At 46.2% G+C, this 24,814-nt stretch overlaps 1 protein-coding gene across 1 annotated transcript in view; it reads right to left on the bottom strand.

Annotated features, from left to right (window-relative positions):
• Positions 1-24,814, bottom strand: part of DNAH9 (dynein axonemal heavy chain 9) — a 386,382-nt gene that overhangs the window by 21,078 nt on the left and 340,490 nt on the right. The window contains exons 63-67 of the mRNA XM_033184520.1: positions 20,683-20,910; positions 18,459-18,650; positions 16,582-16,773; positions 13,788-13,958; positions 8,454-8,636 (exon numbers count right to left, since the gene is read on the bottom strand). Coding sequence (XP_033040411.1) covers positions 8,454-8,636; positions 13,788-13,958; positions 16,582-16,773; positions 18,459-18,650; positions 20,683-20,910 — 966 coding nt within the window. The remainder of the gene's footprint in view (positions 1-8,453; positions 8,637-13,787; positions 13,959-16,581; positions 16,774-18,458; positions 18,651-20,682; positions 20,911-24,814) is intronic.

Genomic DNA, 24,814 nt, shown 5'->3' on the forward strand with positions numbered 1-24,814 from the left:
GGGAAGCCAGGTCAGGAGGATCACTTGAGCCCAGGAGTATGAAACCAGCCTGGGAAACAGAGTGAAGCCTAGTATCTACAAAAAAATAAAGAATTAGCTGGGTGTATTGGTGCACGCCTGTAATCCCAGCTGCTCAGGTGGCTGAGACAGGAGGATTGCTTGAGGCCAGGAGTTTGTAGACTAGTCTCGGTAACATAGTGAGACCCTATCTTGAAGAAGAAAAAAAATTAAAAATTCGGCTGGGCGCGGTGGCTCATGCCTGTAATCCCAGCACTTTGGGAGGCTGAGGTGGGTGGGTGGCGAGGTCAGGAGTTCGAGACTAGCCTGACTAACATGGAGAAACCCCCATCTCTACTAAAAATACAAAAATTAGCCGGGCTTGGTGGTGGGTGCCTGTAATCCCAGCTACTCAGGAGGCTGAGGCAGGAGGATCACTTGAACCTGGAAGGCGGAGGTTGCATAAGCCAAGATCCCACCACTGCACTCCAACCTGGTCGATAGAGCAAAACTCCATCTCAAAAAAAAAAAAAAAAAAAAAATTAAAAGTTCAGTTTCTTTGTCACATTAGTTACATTTCATGTGCTCAGTAGCCACATGTGATCTTATTAGCACAGATATAGAATGTCTTTACCATCATGGGAAGCTCTGGGGGATGATGGTATTTTAGGCAGAAAGGCTAAGTCTTCTGTTTGGTAATGTAAACTATTATGCATGTTTTTGCCAAAGCTACGTTAATTTTTTTTTTTTTTTTTTTAAAACAGTCTTGCTCTGTTGCCCAGGCTGGAGTGCAGTGGCATGATCTTTGCTCACTGCAACCTCTACTTTCCAGGTTCAAGCAATTCTTGTGCCTCAGCCATCCAAGTAGCTGGGATTACAGGCATGTGCCACCATACCTGGCTAATTTTTGTATTTCCAGTAGAAATGGGATTTTGCCATGTTGGCCAGGCTGGTCTCAAACTCCTGGCCTCAAGTGATCCACCCGCCTAGGCTTCCCAAAGTGCTAGGATTACAGGTGTGAGCCACCATGCCTGGCCTACGTTAAAAACTACAAATGACAGTTTTAATACAAATTTTTATGTGCACATAATCCACTACTTGCTTGCCAACCTTTGGTTAAGATGTGTTGAAAAGTCGTGACTCACTTCAAAAGTGAAATGAGTCCAACAGACATTTTTTAAAAAAAATACAGGCCATACTGTATTCATTTTTCCCTTTAGAATAAAAACTTTAAGAAGTTTCAATGGCCAATTAACTTCCATGGTTATAAAATGCCTTTACAAACAATACAGCAAAATATAGTTCTACTAAATTTGCTTCTATACAAAATTGGCTGGGGTTGTATGAAATTTGGGTGCATCTATGGAAACATACTGTGAATGTCATCTGTCCTGTGAGTTGATAGGGGAATAAAGGCCCCATTCTGGAGTCACCCCGTAACATGACTCAACAGAACTCCTAAGGTGTCAGGTTGTGGACTGCTGGCGGTACACTGGACTAAGTGTGACGGAAATGTCCTGGTCGTTTGGGATGTGCTTTGAGGACTGGGCCAGACCGAGGCAGATACAGATGAACTCAGATGGAGGTCTGGACTCAGAAGTCCTTTGTTTCTGGTCATTTCTGTGGGCTAAGTCAACAGCGCACTCTCTGTTACCATCCCTCATACAGAGATGTGCCATTTCTGAAAACAGTGAAGCCATGCAAACTGTTTCTATAAGTTTTGTTATAGGAAGAGATAATGTGCTTGAAAAAAGTTTAAGATAGCCAGGCACAGTGGCTCATGCCTGTAATTCCAACACTTTGGGTCGAGGGGAGAGGATTATTTGAGGCCAGTAGTTGGAAACCAGCCTGGCAACACAGTGAGACCCCATCTCTACAAAAATAAAAACAAAATGTTAGTCGGGTGTGGTTGTGTGCACCCGTAGTTCTAGCTACGCATGTGGCTGAGGTGGGAAGATCTCTTGAACCATGAGGACAGCACCACACTCCAATCTGGGCAATGGAGAAAGACTCCATCTCTAAAAACAAAAAACAGTTTAAAATATATGCCACACAAAGGGGTTTTAGGGCAGTGGAACTACTTTGTATGATACTCTAATGGTGGACACAAGTTATTATTTATTTGTCCAAACCCATAGAAAGTCTGACACTAAGAATGAACCCCAATGTAAACTATGAACTCTGGGTGATAATGATGTATGAGTATAGATTCATCAGTTATAAGAAATGTACCACTCTGGTGTTGAATTTGAGAGTCGAGGGGGGATAATTTGTCTTTGAGGACAGCAGATACATGGGAAATCTCCACACCTTCTGTGCAATTTTGCTGTGAACTTAAAATTACTCTGAAAATAAGATCTAATAAATTTAGAAATATATGCAGTACTTAATTTTTAACACCCTGCAGAAATCTAAAATCATTTTGAAAGCAGAGGACATAATATGTGTAACTTGGCTTTCTTAAAAATTTCTCGCATCTGCTTATAATAAGATTATAATGTATTCTGACAATAATTTTACACATACTAATTGAATGTGCAAGTGATGGAACTCTAAAGAATGTTCTGTCTCTCAGCTTGTCAGTGAAGCAGGGAGAGCCCTGGAGAAGAGAACCAGGAGTCATTTAGGAAAAGAAGAAAATAAAAAAATCATTGGCTGGGCACAGTGGCTCAGGCCTGTAATCCAGCACTTTGGGAGGCCGAGGCAGGTGGATCATGAGGTCAGGAGTTCAAGACCAGCCTGGCCAACATGGTGAAACCCCATTTCTATGAAATACAAAAAATTAGCTGGGTGTTGTAGGAGGCGCCTGTAATCCCAGCTACTCAGGAGTCTGAGGCAGGAGAATTGCTTGAACCTGGGAGGTAGAAGTTGCAGTGAGCTGAGATCGTGCCATTGCACTCCAGCCTGGACAACAAGAGCGAAACTCCATCTCAAAAAAAAAAAAAAAAAAAGTCTCAAGCTATACTAAGCAAAGACACCTACTTATGTTCATTCAACCAGTTTCCTAAACTCATCTGGCCTGCATCCTGTTTAACAGCGATTGATAGTCACACTTACTTGTTTACAGGTCAAGAGTCAACGAAAAGAAAACTTAAAACACTGGACCCTTCGCTCAAGAAAATGCTGCATTTCAGGGTCTATAGGGTGCTTCCTTGGTTTTGGCATTGCAGGGAAACTCTGGGAGAACTACAGGCTGGGTGGCCCCTTTTCAGGATAGGAGGGCTATTTGGCTGTGACCTTAACCCTTTCATTCATCCCTATCCATAAATGCTTTCATAATCTTTCTTTGGCATAATTCAGAGTTAAAACCTCATTTTTCCTGTAGGTCTTCATTCTTTTTAAGTCAGGGAGCTTGTTAAAAGCTTGGATTCATAGGCTGTAGTCCAAACTAAGGACTCATACCTCTGGGAGTGAGGCCAGGAACCTCCGTATGAAAAGGGCGCCTCTGGTGTTTCTGAAGCAGCTGTTGCCCTGGGCTCACGGTCGTGCAGCGGGCGTTCAGTCCACAGAGGGCCAGGGGCCAGGGCAGCAGCACCTAGGTCCTCCCTCCTGGAGGGGCTCCATGCTGTAACCCGTCCTGAGGCTTAGCTCCTCTCTGCTTTTTCTTCTCTATGAAGATTTCTTGGCAAGGAGCTTTCATTTGTTTAAGACCCTGGGAGCTGAGAGTATGGGAAGAAGTGAAAGTGATAAGGGTCCTACTCCTTCCAGGCTGGGTTGGCAGCTGCCTTTCTATTCAGGTATTCTGGCAGAGCACTGGAAAGCCAAAGGCATATGGGCCAGGATAGCTGCCCAGTGGGTGGGGATTAAAGGGCCATAGCACGGGCCACCCGTCCAGACCTGCACTATTAAGTCAACACACAGTGCATCAGAATAAAGAGCCAGAGTAGGCCGGGTGCGGTGGCTCACCCGCCCTGGTAATCCCAGCACTTTGGGAGGCTGAGGCAGGCGGATCACTTGAGATCAGGAGTTTGAGACCAGCCTGGCCAACATGGACATCTCTACTAAAAAATACAAAAATTAGCTGGGCATGGTGGCAGGCGCCTGTAATCCCAGCTACTTGGGAGGAGGCTGAAGCAGGAGAATAGCTTGAACCCAGGAGGTGGAGGTTGCAGTGAGCTGAGATTGTACCACTGCACTCCAGCCTGGGCGATAGAGCAACAGTCCATCTCAAAAAAAAAAAAAAAAAAAAGAGCCAGATCAGATCCCCAGTCCGCAAGCCAGACTTTAAACTTGAACAACTTCACTACTTTAGAAACAGATTTTGTGGATCAGGAGGAGCAATCAACCACCGCAGCATAGGAAAAAAAAGCCTGATGCCATCACACGTTTGAATGATAAAAATCAGTTCCTGGCCAGCTGCGGTGGCTCACACCTGTAATCCCAGCACTTTGGGAGGCCAAGGTGGGTCGATCACAAGGTCAGGAGTTTGAGACCTGGCCAATATGGCGAAACTCCGTCTCTACTAAAAAAAATTCAAGAATTAGCTAGGCATGGTGGCGGGCCTCTGTAGTCCCAGCTACTCGGGAGGCTGAGGCAGGAGAATGGCTTGAACCCAGGAGGCAGAGGTTGCAGTGATCCGAGATCACGCCACTGCACTCCAGCCTGGGCAACAGAGCAAGACTCTGTCTCCAAAAAAAAAAAAAAATTAGTTCCCAGCCCCTCCCAGATTTTGGGCTGGCCATGGCTCCATCTAAGATATGCAGTGCCTAAATGAAATAGAATGCAAACCACATATGACAGCCACATAGGTAATTAAAAATTTTCTGGAATTCACATTTTAAAAGTAAAAAACCAAACAGGTGAATTTAACTTTTACTTAACTCAGTATATCTAAAATACCAAATATTTCAATATACAATAAATATAAAATTACTAGACTATTTTATAGTTTTTGGTCTCATGGCTTTGAAATGTGGTGCGTAATTTAAGCTTATAGCACATCTCAATTTGGACTATCGCATTTCAAGGCTCAGTAGTCACCTGTCATTAATGGCTACTGTATTGGGCATTAAAAATCTAAGAATTTGTCTTCTGTAGTTTTCCTACATAGGGAGGTAATTTCTGGGCAGTCTGCCGTCAGTATATGGCCCTTTGAAAATTATGCCTAGTTGTTATTGAAACAGAATAAATTGGCCATTGGGCATTTGGTACATCAGACTTTTATGAGTTTGGTTAGTGGAAGTCAGTACCCCTTCCAGTCAGCTCTGGGATATTCACAGGAGCTGGTTCCTCATCTTGTGAGGCTGAGATACAGATGTCTAACTGTGGTGAATTCCCAAAAGAATTCCTCTCTGTGGGAACATATTTGTGGCCAGCTGGCCTTCCCCAGATGATGCCTTCCTTTACCACTTTTGTGTGATTTGAGCTCCTGTAGTCATCAGGGCTTTCAGTGATAATACTTTTTGGGTAGACATTATGGCCTCCCATCCAGCCAAATATGAAATATGGTGAATAACAATATCTTTATCATGAATGCTAATAGTGTTGACTTAATGACTTCAAAAATTCGACATTTTCTAACTTTGGTGCCCAGTCCGGGCACAACATTTGGGTTTGTCCAGTTAGTGTGTTGGATAACATGAGTAGACCTATGTCTCCCTATGCTCAACCTAAAACAGTCCTGGAACTTTTTCATTTTATTTTTCTGGTTGCAAGCATTTTTTTTTTTTCCTTTTTACATTTTAAATTATTGCTATATATTTAGCAGGTGCAAGTGCAGATTTTTTTTTTTTTGACAGAGTCTCGCTGTATCACCCAGGCTGGAGTGCAGTGGTGCGATCTCGGCTCACTGCAACCTCTGCCTCCTGGGTTCAAGCTATTCTCCTGCCTCAGCCTCCCAAGTAGCTGGAACTACAGGTGCCCACCACCATGCCTGGCTAATTTTTGTATTTTTTAGTAGAGATGAGGTTTCACCATGTTGGCCAGGCTGGTCTTGATCTCCTGACCTCGTGATCCGCCCACCTCGGCCTCCCAAAGTGCTGGGGTGACAGGCGTGAGGCACTGCACCCAGCATAAAGTGATTGTTAAACAAAGAAAGTGAAGAAGGAAAACCTCAAGCAGAATTTCCTCTTCCCCTTCCCCCCTGCCAGGTAAGCTGGTCAGCAAAGCCAAGCATGCCTTCCACCAGTGTTCCGGGAAGAACTCGGAGCTGACGTTCCTCACTGCTCCATCTGAGGGACTTGCCCCACTCGGGCCCTCCACCTCTCACTCACAGGCCAGACCATTCTGCGAACTCCTCCTGCCAAGTCACCTGCTTTGCCTGTTTTCCCTGCTGTTCTCCTCTCTGGCCAGCTCAGCTTTATCCCTTCCCTAGACTTAAAACTCTCTTCTCTGAACTCTGCTGCCATCCCCTTTGCACCTTCATTTTGCCACGAATACCACTGTCCTAACTTTTTCTTCTGCCTCTTACCTTCATGCTGTGCTTCCCAAACTTGAGTCATCAAAAGAATTTCCTGGCTTGTGATGAAACATTATGGATTTCTAGGCCCCACCCCCAGAAGTTGGTAGGACTGGAGCGTGGAGATGGGAACATGTGATAGAACTTCCGGAGAGTCTGAGGACCAGGCCAGCTTGGGGGACGGTCCTAAGGAGAGTCTGGGATTCATGACAGCAAGTTTGAATGGAGATTGCTCTGTCTGTCTTCCTTTCACAGTGGGACCATTAGACAAAGTTCCCGGCTGCTTTGCTGTCATTGTTTTGTCACCTTTTGGAAGTTCACCCTATCACTGTTGCTCACCTGAGTGGGCCTGTAGCTGCAGCCGAACCAATGTTAACTCTGAGAACAGACCGTGGGCTGCTGTGCTCTGTGCCTCTAGGAGCCCCTGCCTTTTATGATCACCTGTCACAATCCTCCCCTTCCTCCGGAACCCCATGAATGCCACTTCTTCCCTGGGGCTTTCCTTACCCCACATACAATACTTCTTTCTTCTTTCTTCTCCCACGTCTCTTTATGTGGCTCTTAATTCATTCCACCCTGCTTTATATCAGTGTGTGTGTTTGTTTCCCCACAAGACTGTCCTTCAAGGGAAGGCTCCCTTTCCAATCTCCTTTGCACCCTCCAGCAGGCAGTGCTGAGACTTGCCCAAGAGGCTCATCAATCAACATTGCTTGAATCAGACTGAAAGACAAGACAGCTGCCTCCCGCACCCTTCATCTTTGCCCAGGCAAGCTCTGAGATTCAGGACTCCAAATGCAGCAAAGGCTCTCGGAAGAAAAATGAGTGAATGAATTGGAAATCAAATGGGTAAATAGGCTGCACCACATCACACAAGTTCCATAAGCCTTTAAAATGGCAGCACACTTGCTCAAGATAGTTACTGATACAGAGCTGCGTACCTAAGTAATGGAACTGCGTTACACGACAGACAAAGTTCTTATTTACTCTGTGGAATTTTGTCCTTCATTTGATTACAAGCCAGCACAGAATTTGGAAATGTTAGCAAACATTGTCCATCTTCAACATTCCCTTCCTGTCTCTCCTTCCTTATTTCCTTCTACCCATGTCAAGGTGGGGTGGAGGAAGGAGAAAGAACATTAAGAGATTAAACAAACAAACAACCCTAGCCTAGTTTTTTTTTTTTTTTTTTTTTTTTGAGACAGAGTCTCGCTCTGTCGCCCAGGCTGGAGTGCAGTGGCGTGATCTCGGCTCACTGCAAGATCCGTCTTCCAGGTTCATGCTATTCTCCTGCCTCAGCCTCCCCAGCAGCTGGGACTACAGGCGCCCACCGCCATGCCCGGCTAATTTCTGCATTTTTAGTAGAGACGGGGTTTCACCATATTAGCCAGGATGGTCTCGATCTCCTGACCTTGTGATCCGCCCGCTTCAGCCTCCCAAAGTGCTGGGATTACAGGCGTGAGCCACCGCGCCCGACCCTAACCTAGATTTTGCAGTCTGTTTCATCATCTATGTGACTCTGTGTGAAAAAACTCATTCATGTTTTTCCTATCCACATGTGACCCTGGCTGTTTAACCCCAAGAGCCAGACATGATGAAGGCGCCAGCGTGTTCCACACCTGGACTTCCAGGGCTTGTCTGAGTGTTCATTTACAATTCTCTTAATAAACAAGGCAATGTAAACCGACAGCAGTCACCCTCCTCAGCTCCTCAAAGGCAGAAAGAGCTCCCATCTACCTGTCATCTGGGTGAACAGTAATTAACAGGCTCTGTGCTGGGCATTTTACATCATCTCATGGTGAGGAAAGTAAAACTGGTAGTAGAAATAGTAGACTCTTACCTTGTTGACGAGAAATGTCAAAGATTGTATAACATCTTGGTTCTTGCAGACAACCTCATGGCCAGACTTTGGTTTCTGGGGAGTAATACCTTTTGGGCACCTAGGATGCTGCAGGACAACTGCTCCCCAGCTTCCAGATCCCCCAGTGCTCCTTCTTCCCCACAGGTTTCCAGCTGTGTCCTCTAGCAATGTCCCCTCCATGCCTTACAAGACCGCACTCACCTTTAAGCCGAGCTCCAGCTCCCTCAGCGAGCGCTGCATCTCTCTGGTGAGGATATTCATCCGGCCACACTCCTGGAAGGCAACTACAATGTAAGGGGTGCGCTCCTCCACTTTGGCCATCAGTTCTGGGATGTTAAACTCGTCTGTCACCCGCTCCAATATTTCTTCCAGAAGTGCCTTGACCTGCCCCACAGAAGGAAATACAGCGTTAAGAAGGGGCTCTGTTCTGCAGAAGGAATCCAGTTTCCTGCAGTGTGGGACCAGGGATGCCAATCATCCATCATCGGCTGCCCCTCCCCCCACCGACCTGGCCAAACGCTTGCCCGCTTGTCCAGGTCAACTGGTTCAGCGCTGAGGACTGACTGATCACAGCAGGACCTCCTCATAGGCCGGCCAAGTTGCTGGGACTTGCATGGGTAGCGTAATAAGATGAACACAGATACCTCTCTAAGAATTTGGAGTTGAAAAATTCAGAGGCTGACCCAGTTGGCTGTGGGAATCAAACTAGAAAGCCATAAGACAGACTTGGGCCAAAAGTTGGCCCCCATGGGCCATGTGACGCTGAAGTGATGAGCCGCAATGACAAATCTATCTATATCCAGATACAGTATATCCATATACAGTTATAAATAATATCTATCATCTATCAATCATCTATCCATCTATCTAATCTGTCAATCATCTGTCTATCTACCTACCTACCTACGTATCTATCTATCTGGCCATCCACTCAGTTCTGAGTTTCTATGAGGCAACACTGCAGTTTCTATCCTTGAGTTCTGGAAGAAACACCCTCATCTATCATGTGAACCTCCTGTTGTACCCCACGATTCTTTTCCCCATACAAACTGTCAGCTAATTAGATGAGGGGAGCTGGGACAACTAGGGTCTCTCTCCTGGAAAATTGGAACTGAGGCTCAGAGATTCTGAGTTAATTTGGGGCAAGCACTTGGAGGTTGAGTCTGCCATTGTGGAATAAATGAGTAAGCCCAGGAGGTCTGTCAGCAGAGAAAGAAAGATGAAACCATTGCAGACGTAATAGACCACACAGCCAGCAGGTTGGGACAGAGGGAGAGAGGGGAGGGAGGGAGTGAGCGAGTGAGCACCAGCCCCTTTCTGGAGTCCTGAGAGCTGAGCTCTAGGTGCCTGTGGAGGATATCTGTTGTTTTTGTCTGTTCATTATCTCTCTTCCCTTCTAGGAACAATTCCCTATCTCCTTTGTGAAACTACGTCTTCCTCATTGTTTTATGTTTATGTTTAGTCACTGGGCCCCGTTTCCCCTGAACCAAGTTGGGCCAATCAGATTATGTTTCCCAGGAGCACAACAAATGGAATTTCAAGCCTGGAATCCAAGGAACCACTGGCAGGATAGAGGTGCCTGGAAAGGACGGTCTACCCTTCTTTTACCTGGGACTCTAGAGCCATCATGATTTTTATCTGTTCTTGGCTTGACTCCCTTGGTAGAATGAGCTATTTCTTGCCTAGTTAAGCAATGTTGATGTCTATTGCTTGCAACCAAGGAGACCTGACAGAGTTAATAGTTCTGCCATGCATTACCCATGTGAAAGTAAGCAAGTTGCTTAGGCCTCAATTTTCTCCAACTGTAAACACTTCCAAGAGTGTCTTTTTTTCCACTTGTCCCCTTTCCCAACTCCCACAGTTGATGTGAAGATCAAATCAAATGAGCTGATGAGTGTGGCCGTCTCCGAAAGCTATAAAGAACTATATAAGTGTAAAGGATGATAAATATTCACCTTGCCTTGTATTGTTAACATACAATGCCATCTCCAGGAAAAGAGCTGATGTTGGAAAAAAAGAAAGTAAAAACCAATCACTCTGTCACGAATGGGTCTTTGGTGCTGTCATAGCAAAAACTGGAATCGGATTTTAATAGTACCCGAGAGTGGCTGCTGGGGTAGAAGACAAATGGCTAAAATTATATATATTTTTTTCCTCTGGAGCAGAGTTTGAAAAAACAGCTCTGTATCAGCGAGCTTCCATTTGGACATGATTCACAAAAAGATGAAAAGATCATCTGGAGGTATTGTTCCAAAATACACAGGATGTGGGGACACAGAGTTCTGTTTCATCTCTGATCAGACTGTCAAGGGTGTGGGGGCCTGAGGAGGGAGAGGGCTGATAGGGAAGGGCCCAGGTCCGCAGATGTATGCAGGGCCCTCTTTTGCTCAAGGAACCCAGAGACTCTCAGATAGGAGGAGTGGGTTCCAAGGGATGGGGTCCACTTTATTTCCACAGACAAACACTTCTGCTTTCTTCCTTTTCGGAAAAGTAATAAATGCTTATCAGAAAAATCTAAACATTTCTGATATACATGATATGAGAAGCATAGTCCTCCCACAGTCTTAACTCTTCCCTCAGTGGGAGAAAAACACTGTTCCAATATTAGTTTTTTGGTATATATTCCTGCAGATGCCCTTCAGTGTACATAACTCTATTCCTCTATCATCCATCCATCCATCTATCAACTACCTATCCATCAGCCATCTACCCATCACCCATCCATCCATTCATCCATCCATCAATTATCTATCCATCATCACCCATCACCCATCCATCCATTCATCCATTCATCAATTATCTATCCATCATCACCCATCTATCCATCATCCATCCATCCATCCATCCATCCATCCATCATCTATCCATCACCCATCCATCCATCCATCCACCCATCCATCCATCCATCCATCCATCCATCCATCCATGTGTCTATCATGCCAGCCTCTCTTCTCTCTCCTTCTCTTTAGCTATATACTAAAAATCCCCAGCTTCCCTTCATATAGATGTAAACATGGGAGCAGAATTAAGTCAAGAGTTCATGAGTGTATGTGGAGTGTGCAACCTCTTGGTCATTTACTTCTCAACAACAAAATACTCTCTGGGCTTTGACTCTTTGTCCCTCATCTTGAGCTGGACTGCTCTGTGGACAGGAAGGAACATAGCTCATAGGAACATGTGAGCTATGTGAGAAATACCACCATGGCCAAATACTGGGATACTGCACAATCAGATGTGCACCCAGTAACTTGCCCACTTGTCCCATGCAGCACTGTGCATGCCAAGGAATCACAGTTTATATCATTTCAAAATACACAGACAAGCACATACACACACCCCATTTCTTGGGTTAGCTTGGGGAGGGGATAAGGAAATGATAAGCATTAGAACCTTCTTTGAACCTTGACTGAAGAATTCTAAGTCTATTACTTATACAGCCTCAGCCTTTTTCAGTTTTAGATCTAGCAACATTATTCATTCTGGGTGGGTTCTTCTCTTTATTTTCAAATTACACATCAAATAGTGGAATGGACTGAGGAGGGTCATATGGGGCAGCTTTCTCAAAGTATGCTCACCTTATCAAAACCACTAGGTTGCCAATGCAACCTAACCCCAGGCCTCGGAGTCAGAATTTCAATCTCTCCGGCACCTTCTCAGGCATATTAAAATTTGAGAAATACTATTTTGATGACACGACTCCGTATCTTTATATAAAAGTCCAACTCTTTTTTTTTTTTTTTTTTGAGACGGAGTCTCGCTCTGTCGCCCAGGCTGGAGTGCTGTGGCCGGATCTCAGCTCACTGCAAGCTCCGCCTCCCGGGTTTAGGCCATTCTCCTGCCTCAGCCTCCCGAGTAGCTGGGACTACAGGTGCCCGCCACCTCGCCCAGCTAATTTTTTGTATTTTTAGTAGAGACGGGGTTTCACCGTGTTAGCCAGGATGGTCTCGATCTCTTGACCTTGTGATCCGCCCGTCTCGGCCTCCCAAAGTGCTGGGATTACAGGCTTGAGCCACCGCGCCCGGCCTAAAAGTCCAACTCTTTTAGTATCAGTTTGCTTTCCTAAAATCGGTCTCTAGAGCCTAAAAGTTGGATAATCTTCCCAAGGACGTTTACTTGTAAACCTAATGGTATCTCTAAATTAAAGAACCTAAGTAGGACCGGGTGCAGTGGCTCGCGCCTATAATCCTAGCACTTTGGGAGGTCAAGGTGAGAGGACTTCTTGAGCCCAGGAGTTCAAGACCAGCCTAGGCAACACAGTGAGACCCTGTCTCTACAAAAAGTTAAAAAATTAGCAGGGCGTGGTGGTACACACCTGCAGTCCTAGCTACTCAGGAGGCTGAGGTGGAAGGATTGCTTGAGGTTAGGAGTTGGAGGCTGTGGTGAGCTGTGATTATGCCACTGAACTCTCCAGCCTGGGTGATGGAGTGAAATCTTACCCAGAAAAATTTAAATTAAAAAAAAAAAAATCCAGGCAGTACCATGAGGTGGATGTGAGCTGGTACAAATACGTCTTTAGGAAGTTGGTTAGCTTGTCTCAGAAAAAATTTCATGGAGAAATCTCCCTTTAGTGTCCGTTTTTTGTTTTTTTTTTTTTTTGAGACGGAGTTTTGCTCTGTCACTAGACTGGAGTGCAGTGGCGCGGTCTTGGCTCACTGCAACCTCCGCCTCCCAGGTTCAAGTGATTCTCCTGCCTCAGCCTCCTCCCAAGTAGCTGGGATTACATGTGCCCGCCACCACGCCCAGTTAATTTTTGTATTTTTAGTAGAAACGGGGTTTCACCATGTTGGCCAGGCTGGTCTTGAACTCGCGACCTCATGATCTGCCCGCCTTGGCCTCCCAAAGTGCTGGGATTACAGGCGTGAGGCCCGTTCTTTCTTTATCCTCAGCTACCCCCATACCAGGATCAGAGCCCCCATGTTGCCTTGGGTTGTCCTGAAACCCACACCTCACCCTGGTCTGCCTTTCTACTCCATAATTCCCTTCCACCTTCCTAAACTTTTAGGAAGTCCTGTGCTTAATAGCAGGTAACTGTGTGTTAAGAGACTCTCTGACTAGAAGCCATTCGCACAAAGAGAAGGCATTTGCATTGTGAAGGAGCATGTTCTTCCCCACCAGCATCTGGTTGGTGAACTGAGGTGGGGGTGCTTAGGGACAGCCCCTTGCCCATCCTTGCTTGGTTTGCCAGGGAATCAGGAAGTCGCATTTAAAGTTCCCAAGCCACCACTGTTCAGCCCTGCCCTTTCTTCACTTTGGCAGAGAAGCTGAATAAAAATGGACTTTGGGTGGACCGGCAAAGCAAACTGCTGAACCCAATGGCAGGAACTTCCTATGATTTAACTGATGGCCAGCATGGTGATGATGGGGGAGGGGAGAGGCTCTTGTTGGTGTCAGGCAAGCATCTCCAGGCTGCAGGTGGTTGCTGCCTTGTGTGTTGTCTATGCTGTGTACTGCCAAAATGGCCAGCAGGAGAAAGGTGTGCATCTCTGATCCTCGGGCTCCCCCAGAACGACCTCAGGCAGCCCCCACCACACATACCTTTTCTTCTCTTGTGGCCCCCGCTCCATCTCCGGCCTGGCTGTCCCGAGGCTGCAGCTCCAGCACAGTGCGGAAGAGCTTTTCTGAGGTTTGGGTCAGGAAACCAATCTCTGCATTTGGGTGGAGGCCATAGAGGTAGGGGGATTCCGGGGGCAGCTCAGCATCGATGTACTGAAAATCAAGGGCAAGCTCGATTAAAAAGAAACCAACACATACCTCCCATCTCCCACACCGGCTTGTCCTCTGCAGGGAGTCCATGGGCTGGTGTCCTTCCCCCAGGGACACTGCTCGCCATCCCTGGTTGATTTCAGCACCCTCTCCACCTATTAGTGCACCTTGACATCATCTGTTTTTGTCGGCTGGACCTGTTTCCCAGAACTTCCACATTCATTCTATCATTCTTTCTTTTCTGGGATGCTGAGATGACTTTATCTATCTCCAGCCCCACTGCCTCCCACTGCTCCCTGATGACTCTTGTTCCTGCAGACCAGAGGAGGACTTCTCCTAGTCTTTCAAAAACACGCAGCCCTCCCTCCCTAGTGATTTTACTTAAGCTCTTCTAGGATTCCAGACCTTTCCTTCTTCTTTTTCTCTCCCCTCCATCTAAATCAGACATGACAAACCTGAACATATACATGGGACGGCACATGCAAAATAAGCTAGTGAATTGGGCTTAGGATGAGGGAGGTGAGATTGGCTGCGAACCGGAGAGTTTGCACCCCTGGTGGAAAGTATTCAAATAAAACAAAATTTCAAACTGTGTGTCACCCAAGCAACTCCTTTCTGTGGTCAGTGCTAGTGGCCACAGTCTGCCATGCCTAATGCCTAAAAATCCTCCCCAGCGGCTAAGGCTCAGTTTTTTTATTTGTTCGTTGGTTTGTTTTGGAGCCAGGCTCTCCTTCGGTTGAAAAAACTAGAGTACAGCAGCACTATCACAGATCACTAAAGCCTCCACCTCCCAGGCCCAAGTGCTTTCCACCTCAGTCTCCCAAGCAGCTGGAACTACAGGTACATGCCGCCATGCTCAGCTGATTTTTTTATTTCTATTTTTTGTAGAGACGAGGTCTTACTGTGTTGCCCACTGATCTCTAACTTGTCAGCTCAAATGATCCTCCAGCCTTGACCTCCCAAAGTTCTGGCCTTCCAGGCGGGAGCCACCGTCCCTGGCTCTGAATGCTTTGAGTGCCTCTTTATGACTCTTTTCACGATGGTGGGAAAATATCCCTCAAGTTCTATCCCTGATATGATTTTGATGATTCCTTGGTGTTATTAACATTCCTCAAAGGCTCAAAGGCCAATTTGTATGTTCATTTTTGTATTTCCTCCAGCGTTCTGTGCAGGTCTGGAATCTATGTGGATGCCCTAGAACCATCTATTAACTGACACATTAAAGAGAAGTATAAAGAAAGAGAGTGTACCTCCGTCATTTGGAAATGTGCAAATCAACTGCACCCTTGCGGAATAAAGAGAACCAGACTTCCTTTGCCTGTTACTTGCTCCCGCCGCCTGTCGAATTATCCCATGGACACTAGGGGACGCTGTTGCACAATTTTCCTGGGTAAAGCCTTCTTGCCTTTGGTGAAGCAGTTAAAAACGATTTCCTCTTATTTTCCTTAAAGAGCTTTATTGTTTTAAATTTCTTCTTATAGGCCCAATTTTTCTGGATCAAATGATTTACCCTTAAGTTTTATGAATTAAAAAAAATTTTTTTAACTTGCAGTTAATATTCCTATGATCAATATTTCCCTTATACTTTATATTCAAGAGTTTTTCTAGGCCTGTTCAAAAGCCTACCAATAAAAACTGTTAAAAAATATCTTTCGGAATGTTTCTCATGGTAGGTGAAATAGGCTAAGATGAATACTTTAAACATCACTGTGGTAACAGTAACATAAAAGACCGAAGTAATAGTAAGAAAACCTCCATGAGGCTGGGCGTGGTGGCTCACGCCTGTAATCTCAGCATTTTGGGAGGCCGAGGCAGGTGGATCACCTGAGGTCAGGAGTTCAAGACCAGCCTGGCCAACATGATGAAACCCCATCTCCACTAAAAAACACAAAAATTAGCTGGGTGTGGTGGCAGGCGCCTGTAATCCCAGCTACTCAGGAGGCTCAGGCAGGGACAATAGATTGAACCCGGGAGGTGGAGGTTGCAGTGAGCTAAGATCGCACCACTGCACTCCAGCCTAGGTGACAGGGCAAGACTCGGTCCCAAAAAAGAAAAAAAAAAGAAAACCTTCATGAGAATGCTGACTGTGGCATACGTATGTGGTATCTGCCTGTGCCCACAGCCACCAACAGGGAGTGGGAGGGGTGAGTGATCTGAGTGATCCTAGCACAAGATCATTCTCCTCCAGGGATATTTAGAATCACTGACAGAAACTTTACCAAAAGTTGGCTAAGGTCTTGCCTGAAATTGTGCTCCATGACAAATGGCTTTGTCAACATCCCAACTGAAAACAACCAAATAACTGTCCCAGATGTTATCTGTAGAAAATACCACACATAGAATGACTGAAGCAAACATCAGGAATGGAAAGCTCTCCAAAGGCTCCATTTGATGATTAATTTGAGGCTAGAAATCCCATATCTCTCAACTTAAACAGGGCAGGCTTGGGGCATAGGACCAGATTTGACATGAGCTCAGCTGTCTAAGCCCTTCTGTCCCGGCGCCTGCTGGCAGCCATGGTGATGGCCCAGCAGAAGCTTCCCTGGTGGTTCAGGGCAGTGTGGGAGGAACACCCAGGTCCCTGTGAGCACCCTCACACCATCAGAAGCACAGAGCAGAGCCTCACCTGATGATAACCATTGTAGTCCATGTTGCCTGGGAGTGGGAACCCTGGGGCCAAAGACAGTTCTCCTTCTAACATTTCTGGTCGAATGAATTCCTCCAGGTAGGTTCTGCAGAGCCTTCTGTCCCAGTCGTCTGTGATATGGCCTCCATACATGATCTCTCCAAACAGGTAGCGCAAATCATCATAGGGGACCTGAGTGACGGGGGGAAGAAAGAGAGGAAGGAAGGAAGACCTCCACACAGGCGTCGGGGCTGGCCTGCCATCTGGGCAGCACAGAAAGTCACGAGAGGGGATGCTTCTTGAGATTGAGAGTGATGTCTTATTTATCTTCACACTCCCAGTGCCCAGCAGGGTTAGGGGTGTTTGGGGAGTTCATTAAAAGCTTGAAGAAGGCTGGGTGCAGTGGCTCACGCCTGTAATCCCAGCACGTTGGGAGGCTGAGGCAGGTGGATCACCTGAGGTTGGGAGTTCAAGACCAGCCTGACCAACATGGAGAAACCCCATCTTTACTAAAAATACAAAATTAGCCGGGCGTGGTGGCGCATGCCTGTAATCTCAGATACTCAGGAGGCTGAGGCAGGAGAATCACTTAAACCTGGGAAGCAGAAGTTGTGGTGAGCCGAGGTCGCGCCATTGCACTGCAGCCTGGGCAACAAGAGCGAAACCCCGTCTCAAAAAAAAAGAGAGAAAAAAAAAAAGCTTGAATAATTACATCAAAGAGTGAAGAGAGGAAAGATACCAACCTCACGCCCCACCTATATATATATATGCCTTCCCTCTTTCATGATCATTAACTGTGAAAAGGAAGGCAGGCTCTACCTAGAAGCAATTTAAATAGGTGAATGTCAAAAGGAGAAAAGTGAGGACCAGAGTACTTTTCTAATTTTCTGCCTTTAATGGCAAGATTAACTGTTTCCTTTGAAAGTTCAAAGTGAATAAACAAAGCTCAAAAGTTCATTGGTGTGAAACTTAGGGAGGGAGGTCCCTGGAGGAAAGCCAGCAATGAAAGAACACTGTTGAGAGGCATGGGCTTCCCAGGCCCAAGGGCCGGAGACAGAAGGATTTCTCAGGGCATCTGGGCCTGGTTCATTTTCCTCACAAGGAAGAGGTAGTGGCCCTGCTGACTCTGTGTTTGGTTCCTGAACTAGAATAACGTTGATGAGGTGAATATTCCCTTAATTGGAAGAGCAGTGATTGTTAGCGTCAGGCGAGTGTGAAGTCTCTTCCTGCTGATCCACAGCCTACCTGCCATGCTGTGAGGACACAGGTGTGGTCTGGTGGGGCCCGGGACACTCTCTCATGGGACTGACTCACTGTGTGAGTCTCTAGTTAGACATCCTGAGCATTCATGGCTCTCACCTCACAGTTCTACTCTCCTTAGCCTTTGGGCTAGTCCTGGGGTTGGCACTGCCTCATCCCAGCTGTGAGGGGCGCAGCCCTGCAGTGTGCACATGCCCCTTCTGTGGGATGGTACTGCATCATCCTCGTGAGAGGTGGCCCTCCTTAACGTGCATACAAATTACCAGAGAATCTCATTAAAATGCGCTGATTCAGTACGTTTGGGTGGAACCGAAGATTCTACATTTCTAACTAGCTCCCAGGTACTGCCAATGATGTTGATTCATGGGCTCTGATTTGTACTATCAAGGCTTCAAATAATCTAGCTGTCAGGTAATGGGGAGTGAGAGTTGGAACATGACCATGGGTTACACTCTTAAATTGTGGTCCCCGAACCAGCAGCATCTGCATCACCAGGGAGCTTGTTAGAAATGCGCATTCTCAAGCCCCATCCTAGACCCCTCTGATTCACCCCTCAAAATCAAATAATTTTAACCCTCTCCCAACCTGGCTAGTTCCTGAACGTCCATGGCCTTTACCTTTGCGTTGGCCTCCAGGAAGTTGTAGAGGACGTTCACAGAGATAGTGAGGTCTCCAGTGTTAAAGGGGTACGAGCGATTCCATCCCTGGGGCCCAAATTTCCGTCTTTCTGCCACCACGGCGTGAAAGTAACAAAGAGCAAAGAGGATGCTCTTAAACTCCGTCTCCCGAGAACACATCTCCAGAGTGTCCTGAAATGACAGCATCGCTTTGAATGTTCACACACAGCTTCTCTTATACAGGGCTGGCTAGGGTGGGGTTACAATCAGGGTTCGTGTTGGAAAATGTTACCATATATTCTGGTTTGGGTTTGAGTTACAGTGAGACTACAGCCTGGGGGGAACGTGTGGAGGGGTCAGGCTTTAGTTGAGCATTGAATTAAGGTTTAGATTCAGGTTATAATGGGGTTTGGTTTAGGGTTCAAGTTTGTGCATATGAATGTGCTAATAAGGTTCACTCCTGTAGCTGATGGGGATCAGGGTGACATGCAATGAGAATGTTGTGTACCGGGGTGTGGGGTGTGGGTGCACATCCCATGGCAGCAACTCCAATATCTTCCCTTCCTACCATGCTTTTCTTGCCTGTTGTGGAACCTTAGCAGGTGTAATCACTGCCTGGGAGTTAAGCTTGGAAAGAGTACAGAGGGGACTGAAGGCATTTTGCTTCTCGAATCTTTGTGGAAACATCCCTCCCGCCCAGAGTTGGGCTGCTGGACTCCTACACTATGAGGGTGTCACGCAGTCAGTAAAATCTTCTGAGACTCTGACTGCCACATGGTCTTCATCTTCCTTTAGGCTTAAACCAGGCCCCAAAGTTAGCTGGCACAGTCATCCTGTTGAATGGCCCATCTGACACATGGGAGCTAGCAGGGCTTCTGGGAAACCTGAGACGCACTGGTACTATTACAAGATGACAACCGAGAAGAAAACCTCCCAGCAGCTGCTGGAACCCTCTCCTCGGATTCCACCAAAGCGTGGTGTGGCAGATGGACTTTTAAGGTGATCCTATGGCCCCCACTCTGCTCCGATTCATGCCTTTGGGTACTCCCCTGCCCAGGGAGGTGGAACTCCCAAAAGAGAACCAACAAGAAATAGTGCCTTCTTGAGAAGATGAAAGAAGCCTGAGCTGCAGACTTTGACAGTGCAACTTCATATACAAAGTTGGCCACCATGGGCTTGGACCTGGCTTTAAATAAATATGCTACAACATAAGCCTTGGAATTCCCAGTAATGGAAATGTAGCGGTCTGCATTTGAACACCATGCCTTCATATTCTGGGTCTCTCTGGAGCACAGTGTTCTCAGACCTGACTGTGTATAAGAATCTCCTGGAGGGTTCATTAAAACAGATTTCTGGGGCCCAGCCCAGAGTTTCAGATTGGGGCCTAAAAATCTGCATTTCTGGCTGGGCACGATGGCTCATGCCTGTAATCCCAGCACTTTGGGAGGCTGAGGCGGGCGGATCACGAGGTCAGGAGACAGAGACCATCCTGGCTAACACGGTGAAACCCTGTCTCTATTAAAAATACAAAATATTAGCCGGGTGTGGTGGCGGGCGCCTGTAGTCCCTTCACGGGACTACAGTCTTCATCTTACTTTAGGCTTGCAGTGAACTGAGGTTGTGCCACTGCACTCCAGCCTGGGCTACAGAGAGAGACTCCGTCTCAAAAAAAAAAAAAAAAAATCTGCATTTCTAACAAGTTTCCAGGTGATGCTGCTGCTGCTGGTCCAGGGGCCATATTTGAAGGGGTCTAACATGCAGTTACATTTCAAATCCATATCCCCACCACCTGACACCTGGATTCTTTGAACCCTTGATACTCAAGATTCATGGAGATGTCAAGTGATATCATCTGATTGACAGTGTCATCCCTTTGCCTGAAGACAGCCCGTCAGTGTGTGACCCAGTGTATCTTATCAATTACATTTATAGCAACGCACCCTTCTTCATCTTGGAATATGAGGTAACAGTAAACTTGCAGAAGGCTTCCCCACATCTCTTGCCAAAGAAATGTCCTGAGCTCTACTCCCCTGGGGTTATCTGGCAATGGAGAGTGGGGTTGCCCTGAGTGGGTATCAGGTGGGAACATTTTACCCACATCAGCATTGCTCCGTAGCCCAACCAGCACCGCACTCCCTTCTGAGTTGCATGCTCTCCCCCAACCAGTTTGCATCAGCTGATTGCGAGGTGGGCTGTTAGTTTTGCCTCCCTCCCGGGGCAGTACCTGAGTGAAGTTGTCCAGGGCCTTGTGTAGGTTGGCATGCATGCCCGTGGGGGGCTCATTGGTGATCTTAATGGAGTTCTCCAGGATGCCCTGGGGGATGATGTGGCTCTCAGGGGAGGGTGCCGGCTCTGCACTCATGAAGACCCTAAACTCTGGGTGGCTGTTCTCACTGTGCTCCTCCAGCTTCTTCTCCAGGGTGCTGAGCCACTTGGCCACCAGGTGAATGTTCTAGTGGGAAGGAAGGAGCCCCCGCCAATACAGGCATCTGCTTAGTTCTGTTAGCAGTAAACAGTTGTCAGGAAGGCAGCCAGAGTGGGGACTGGTCTTAGCATCAAATAATTTTAAAAATTGTGGTAAGCGATAACATAAAATCTACCACCTCAAACCCTTCTTAAGTGTACAGTTAATGGCGTTACATGCACTCACATGTTGTGCAACTCAATGAGTTTTAAAGGCAGAAGTGTCTTAAACCACATGGTAGAAAAGAGTTCTGGGATGCCCAGTAGTAAGGACCTCCCAGTATTCGGCAATTAAACTCTATCCCTCGCTAGCCTAAGGCTTTCCAGCATAATGTTTGTAAACTTGCCTGTGCATGGGAATAACCTGAAGCACTTCTTAAAACACAGATTCGTGGCTCCAGTGGCGCAATCGGTTAGCGCGCAGTACTTATAAAACACAGATTCTTGTGCCCCAGCCCAGAGTTTCAGATTCAGCAGGTCCAGGATGGGGTCTGAGAATGTGCATTTCTAACAAGCTCCCTGGTGATGCAGATGCTGCTGGTCCGGAGACCACAATTTAAGAGCGTAACACGGCCAGGTGCGGCGGTGGCTCACGCTTGCAATCCCAGCACTTTGGGAGGCCGAGGCGGGTGGATCACGAGGTCAAGAGATCGAGACCATCCTGGCTAACGTGGTGAAACCCCGTCTCTACTAAAAATACAAAACATTAGCCTGGCCTAGTGTCGGGCGCCTGTAGTCCCAGCTACTTCGGAGGCCGAGGCAGGAGAATGGCGGGAACCCGGGAGGCGGAGCTTGCAGTGAGCCGAGATGGCGCCACTGCACTCCAACCTGGGCGACAGAGTGAGACTCCATCTCAAAAATAAATAGATAAATAAGTAAATAAAAAATAAAAAAAATAATAAAAAAGAATGTAACACATGGTAATGTTCCAAGTCTAACTCCCCATTACCCGACAGCTAGATTACTTGAAACCTTGATGGTACAAATTGGAGCTCATGGATCTACATTGCTGGCAGTACCTGGGAGCTAGTTAGAAATGCAGGATCTTAGGTTCCGCCCAAACTTACTGAATCAGCGCATTTTAATGAGATCCTCTGGTAATTCCTACGCACGTTAACATTTGAAAGGCACTGATTTAAACTCTTTCCAGCTAGCTTTCCTTAGTCTTCTGTCTCCACTCTCCAAACCAGTCTGTTAATTGTTGCCAAACTTATCTTCCTAAAACACACTGAGTCACTGCTGCTCAAAGACCGAACAAGGCTCTCTACTCTAATCCCAAGCTCCTCCGTCTGGTCTTTGAGCCTGTCTCCTCCCCCCACATTTGATTGCTATCTGTCCATCTATCAAAACCTACATTTGTTTCTCACCACGGCTTTGCAGAATGCGCCTTTCACTGTAGTTAGGAGAGTCACCTGGCTTCATTGCAATGTGTTTCATTATAATGGATAGATAAAAGCTCCTTGATAAATATTTGAGGAAGTAAGCATGCAAAGCCTTAAATACACAGATCAGAGCTGAGCCCAGCACTTGGTCCACAGTAATTTGGTCTTTGAGTTCTGCCTTCTCTTCTATAAGAAGAGAAATAACAATAACATCTGCCATACTTATTTCACAGAGTGGCTGCAGATAACCAAAGAAATGGATTTGAAAGGGTTTGTAGCACTGGGTGCAGTGGCTCACATCTGTAATCCCAGCACTTTGGGAGGCCAAAGCGGGTGGATTACTTGAGGCCGGGAGTTTGATACCAGCCTGGCCAACACAGTGAAACCCCGTCTCTACAAAATAAATAAAGAAAGAAAGAAAGAAAGAAAGAAAAAAAAATAAAAATAAAAATAAAGGGTTTGTATACCATAAAATGTGATGTAAGGGATAGTAGTAGTTGTTGAGATGAAAATTGGTTAAATTAACGAATTTACTTATAATCAAATCAATTGGAACAGAGTGTTTAGTGGGCTACTTGAGATCCAGGGTTCCTTGTAGCCAGCATCACCAGCAACCCACATGTGGGTAATTTGGCTCCTCCTTTCGAAACTCCAAGTTCTGCTACTGGGCAGGTCTGGCAGAAAGAACGTCTGTTGCTTGTGTATAGAACCCTGGGGTGGATTCAGAGATCCTCGAGGCTGCCCCACTGGGTTGATGGGCTTGGGTTGGGAAAACCACCTAACAGCTCCTACAGCCAGGACGGAAGAGCGGGAAGACTATGAGCCTTGCTCCCTCACCGAGGACCAGAGAAGCCAGCTCTCCCAGAATAGAACCCCTAGCTCATCTGGGTCAGGGTCCTCAGGCAGCATTTCCCAAAAGTGCTCCATGGGATGTTAAAAGATGTTAGATCCTAAAGAACGTCTGTGTTCCTGCACACCTACAACCATCTGATCTTCGACAAACCTGACGAAAACAAGCAATGGCGAAAGGATTCCCTATTTAATAAATGGTGCTGGGAGAACTAGCTATCCATATGCAAACAACTGAAACTAGAGTCCTTCTTTATATGTTATAGAAAAATTAACTCAAAATGGATTAAAGACTTAAATGTAAAACCCAAAACTAGAAAAACCCTAGAATAAAATCTAGGTAATATCATTCAGGACATAGGCATGGGCAAAGAATTTATGACAAAAATGCTAAAAGCAATTACAACAAAAGCAAAAATTAGCAAATGGGATCTAATTAAACTAAAGAGCTTCTTCCCAGGAAAATAAACTACCATCAGAGTGAAAAGACAACCTATGGAATGGGAGAAAATTTTTGCAATCTATCCGACACAGGTCCAATGTCCAGAATCTATGAGGAACTTAAATTTACAAGCAAAAAACAAACAACCTCATTAAAAAATGGGCAAAGAACATGAACTGACACTTCTCAAAAGAAGATATTCATTGTGGTCAACAAACATTTGAAAAGAAGCTCAACATTGCTGATCATTACAGAAATGCAAATCAGAACCACAATTAGATACCATCTCACACCAGTCAGAATGCTGATTATTAGGCCGGGCACGGTGGCTCAAGCCTGTAATCCCAGCACTTTGGGAGGCCGAGACGGGCAGATCACGAGGTCAGGAGATCAAGACCATCCTGGCTAATATGGTGAAACCCCATCTCTACTAAAAAATACAAAAAAACTAGCCGGGTGAGGTGGCAGGCGCCTGTAGTCCCAGCTACTTGGGAGGCTGAGGCAGGAGAATGGCGTAAACCCGGGAGGCGGAGCTTGCAGTGAGCTGAGATCCGGCCACAGCACTCCAGCCTGGGCGACAGAGCCAGACTCCGTCTCAAAAAAAAAAAAAAAAAAAAAAAAGAATGCTGATTATTAAAAAGTCAAGAAATAACAGATGCTGGTGAGGTTTCAGAGAAAAAGGAGCCTTTTATGCTATTGGTGGGAGTGTAAATTAGTTCAACCATTGTGGAAGATATAGAAGCAGAAATACCATTTGACCCACCAATCCCATTACTGGGTATAAGCCCAAAGGATTAGAAATCATTTTATTATAAAGATACATGCATACGTATGTTCGTGGCAGCACTATTCATGGTAGCAAAAAGTTGGAATCAACCCAAATGCTCATCAATGATGGACTAGATAAAACAAATGTGGTACATATATACCATGGAATACTATGCAGCCATAAAAAGGAACAAGATCATGTCCTTTGCAGGGAAGTGAATGGAGCTGGAAGGCGTTACCCTCAGCAAACTAATAGGAGAACAGAAAACCAAACACTGCATGTTCTCACTTATAAGTGGGAGCTGAACAATGAGAACACATGGACACATGGGGTAGGGAACAAACGCAATGAGGCCTGTTGTGGGATGTGGGGAGAGGGAGAGCATCAGGAAGAACAGCTAATGGATGCTGGGCTTAATACCGGGGTGATGGGTTGATCTGTGCAGCAAACC

The sequence above is a fragment of the Trachypithecus francoisi genome, unplaced genomic scaffold, assembly GCF_009764315.1.
Source record: "Trachypithecus francoisi isolate TF-2019V2 unplaced genomic scaffold, Tfra_2.0 Lachesis_group20, whole genome shotgun sequence".
Taxonomy (NCBI): domain Eukaryota; kingdom Metazoa; phylum Chordata; class Mammalia; order Primates; family Cercopithecidae; genus Trachypithecus; species Trachypithecus francoisi.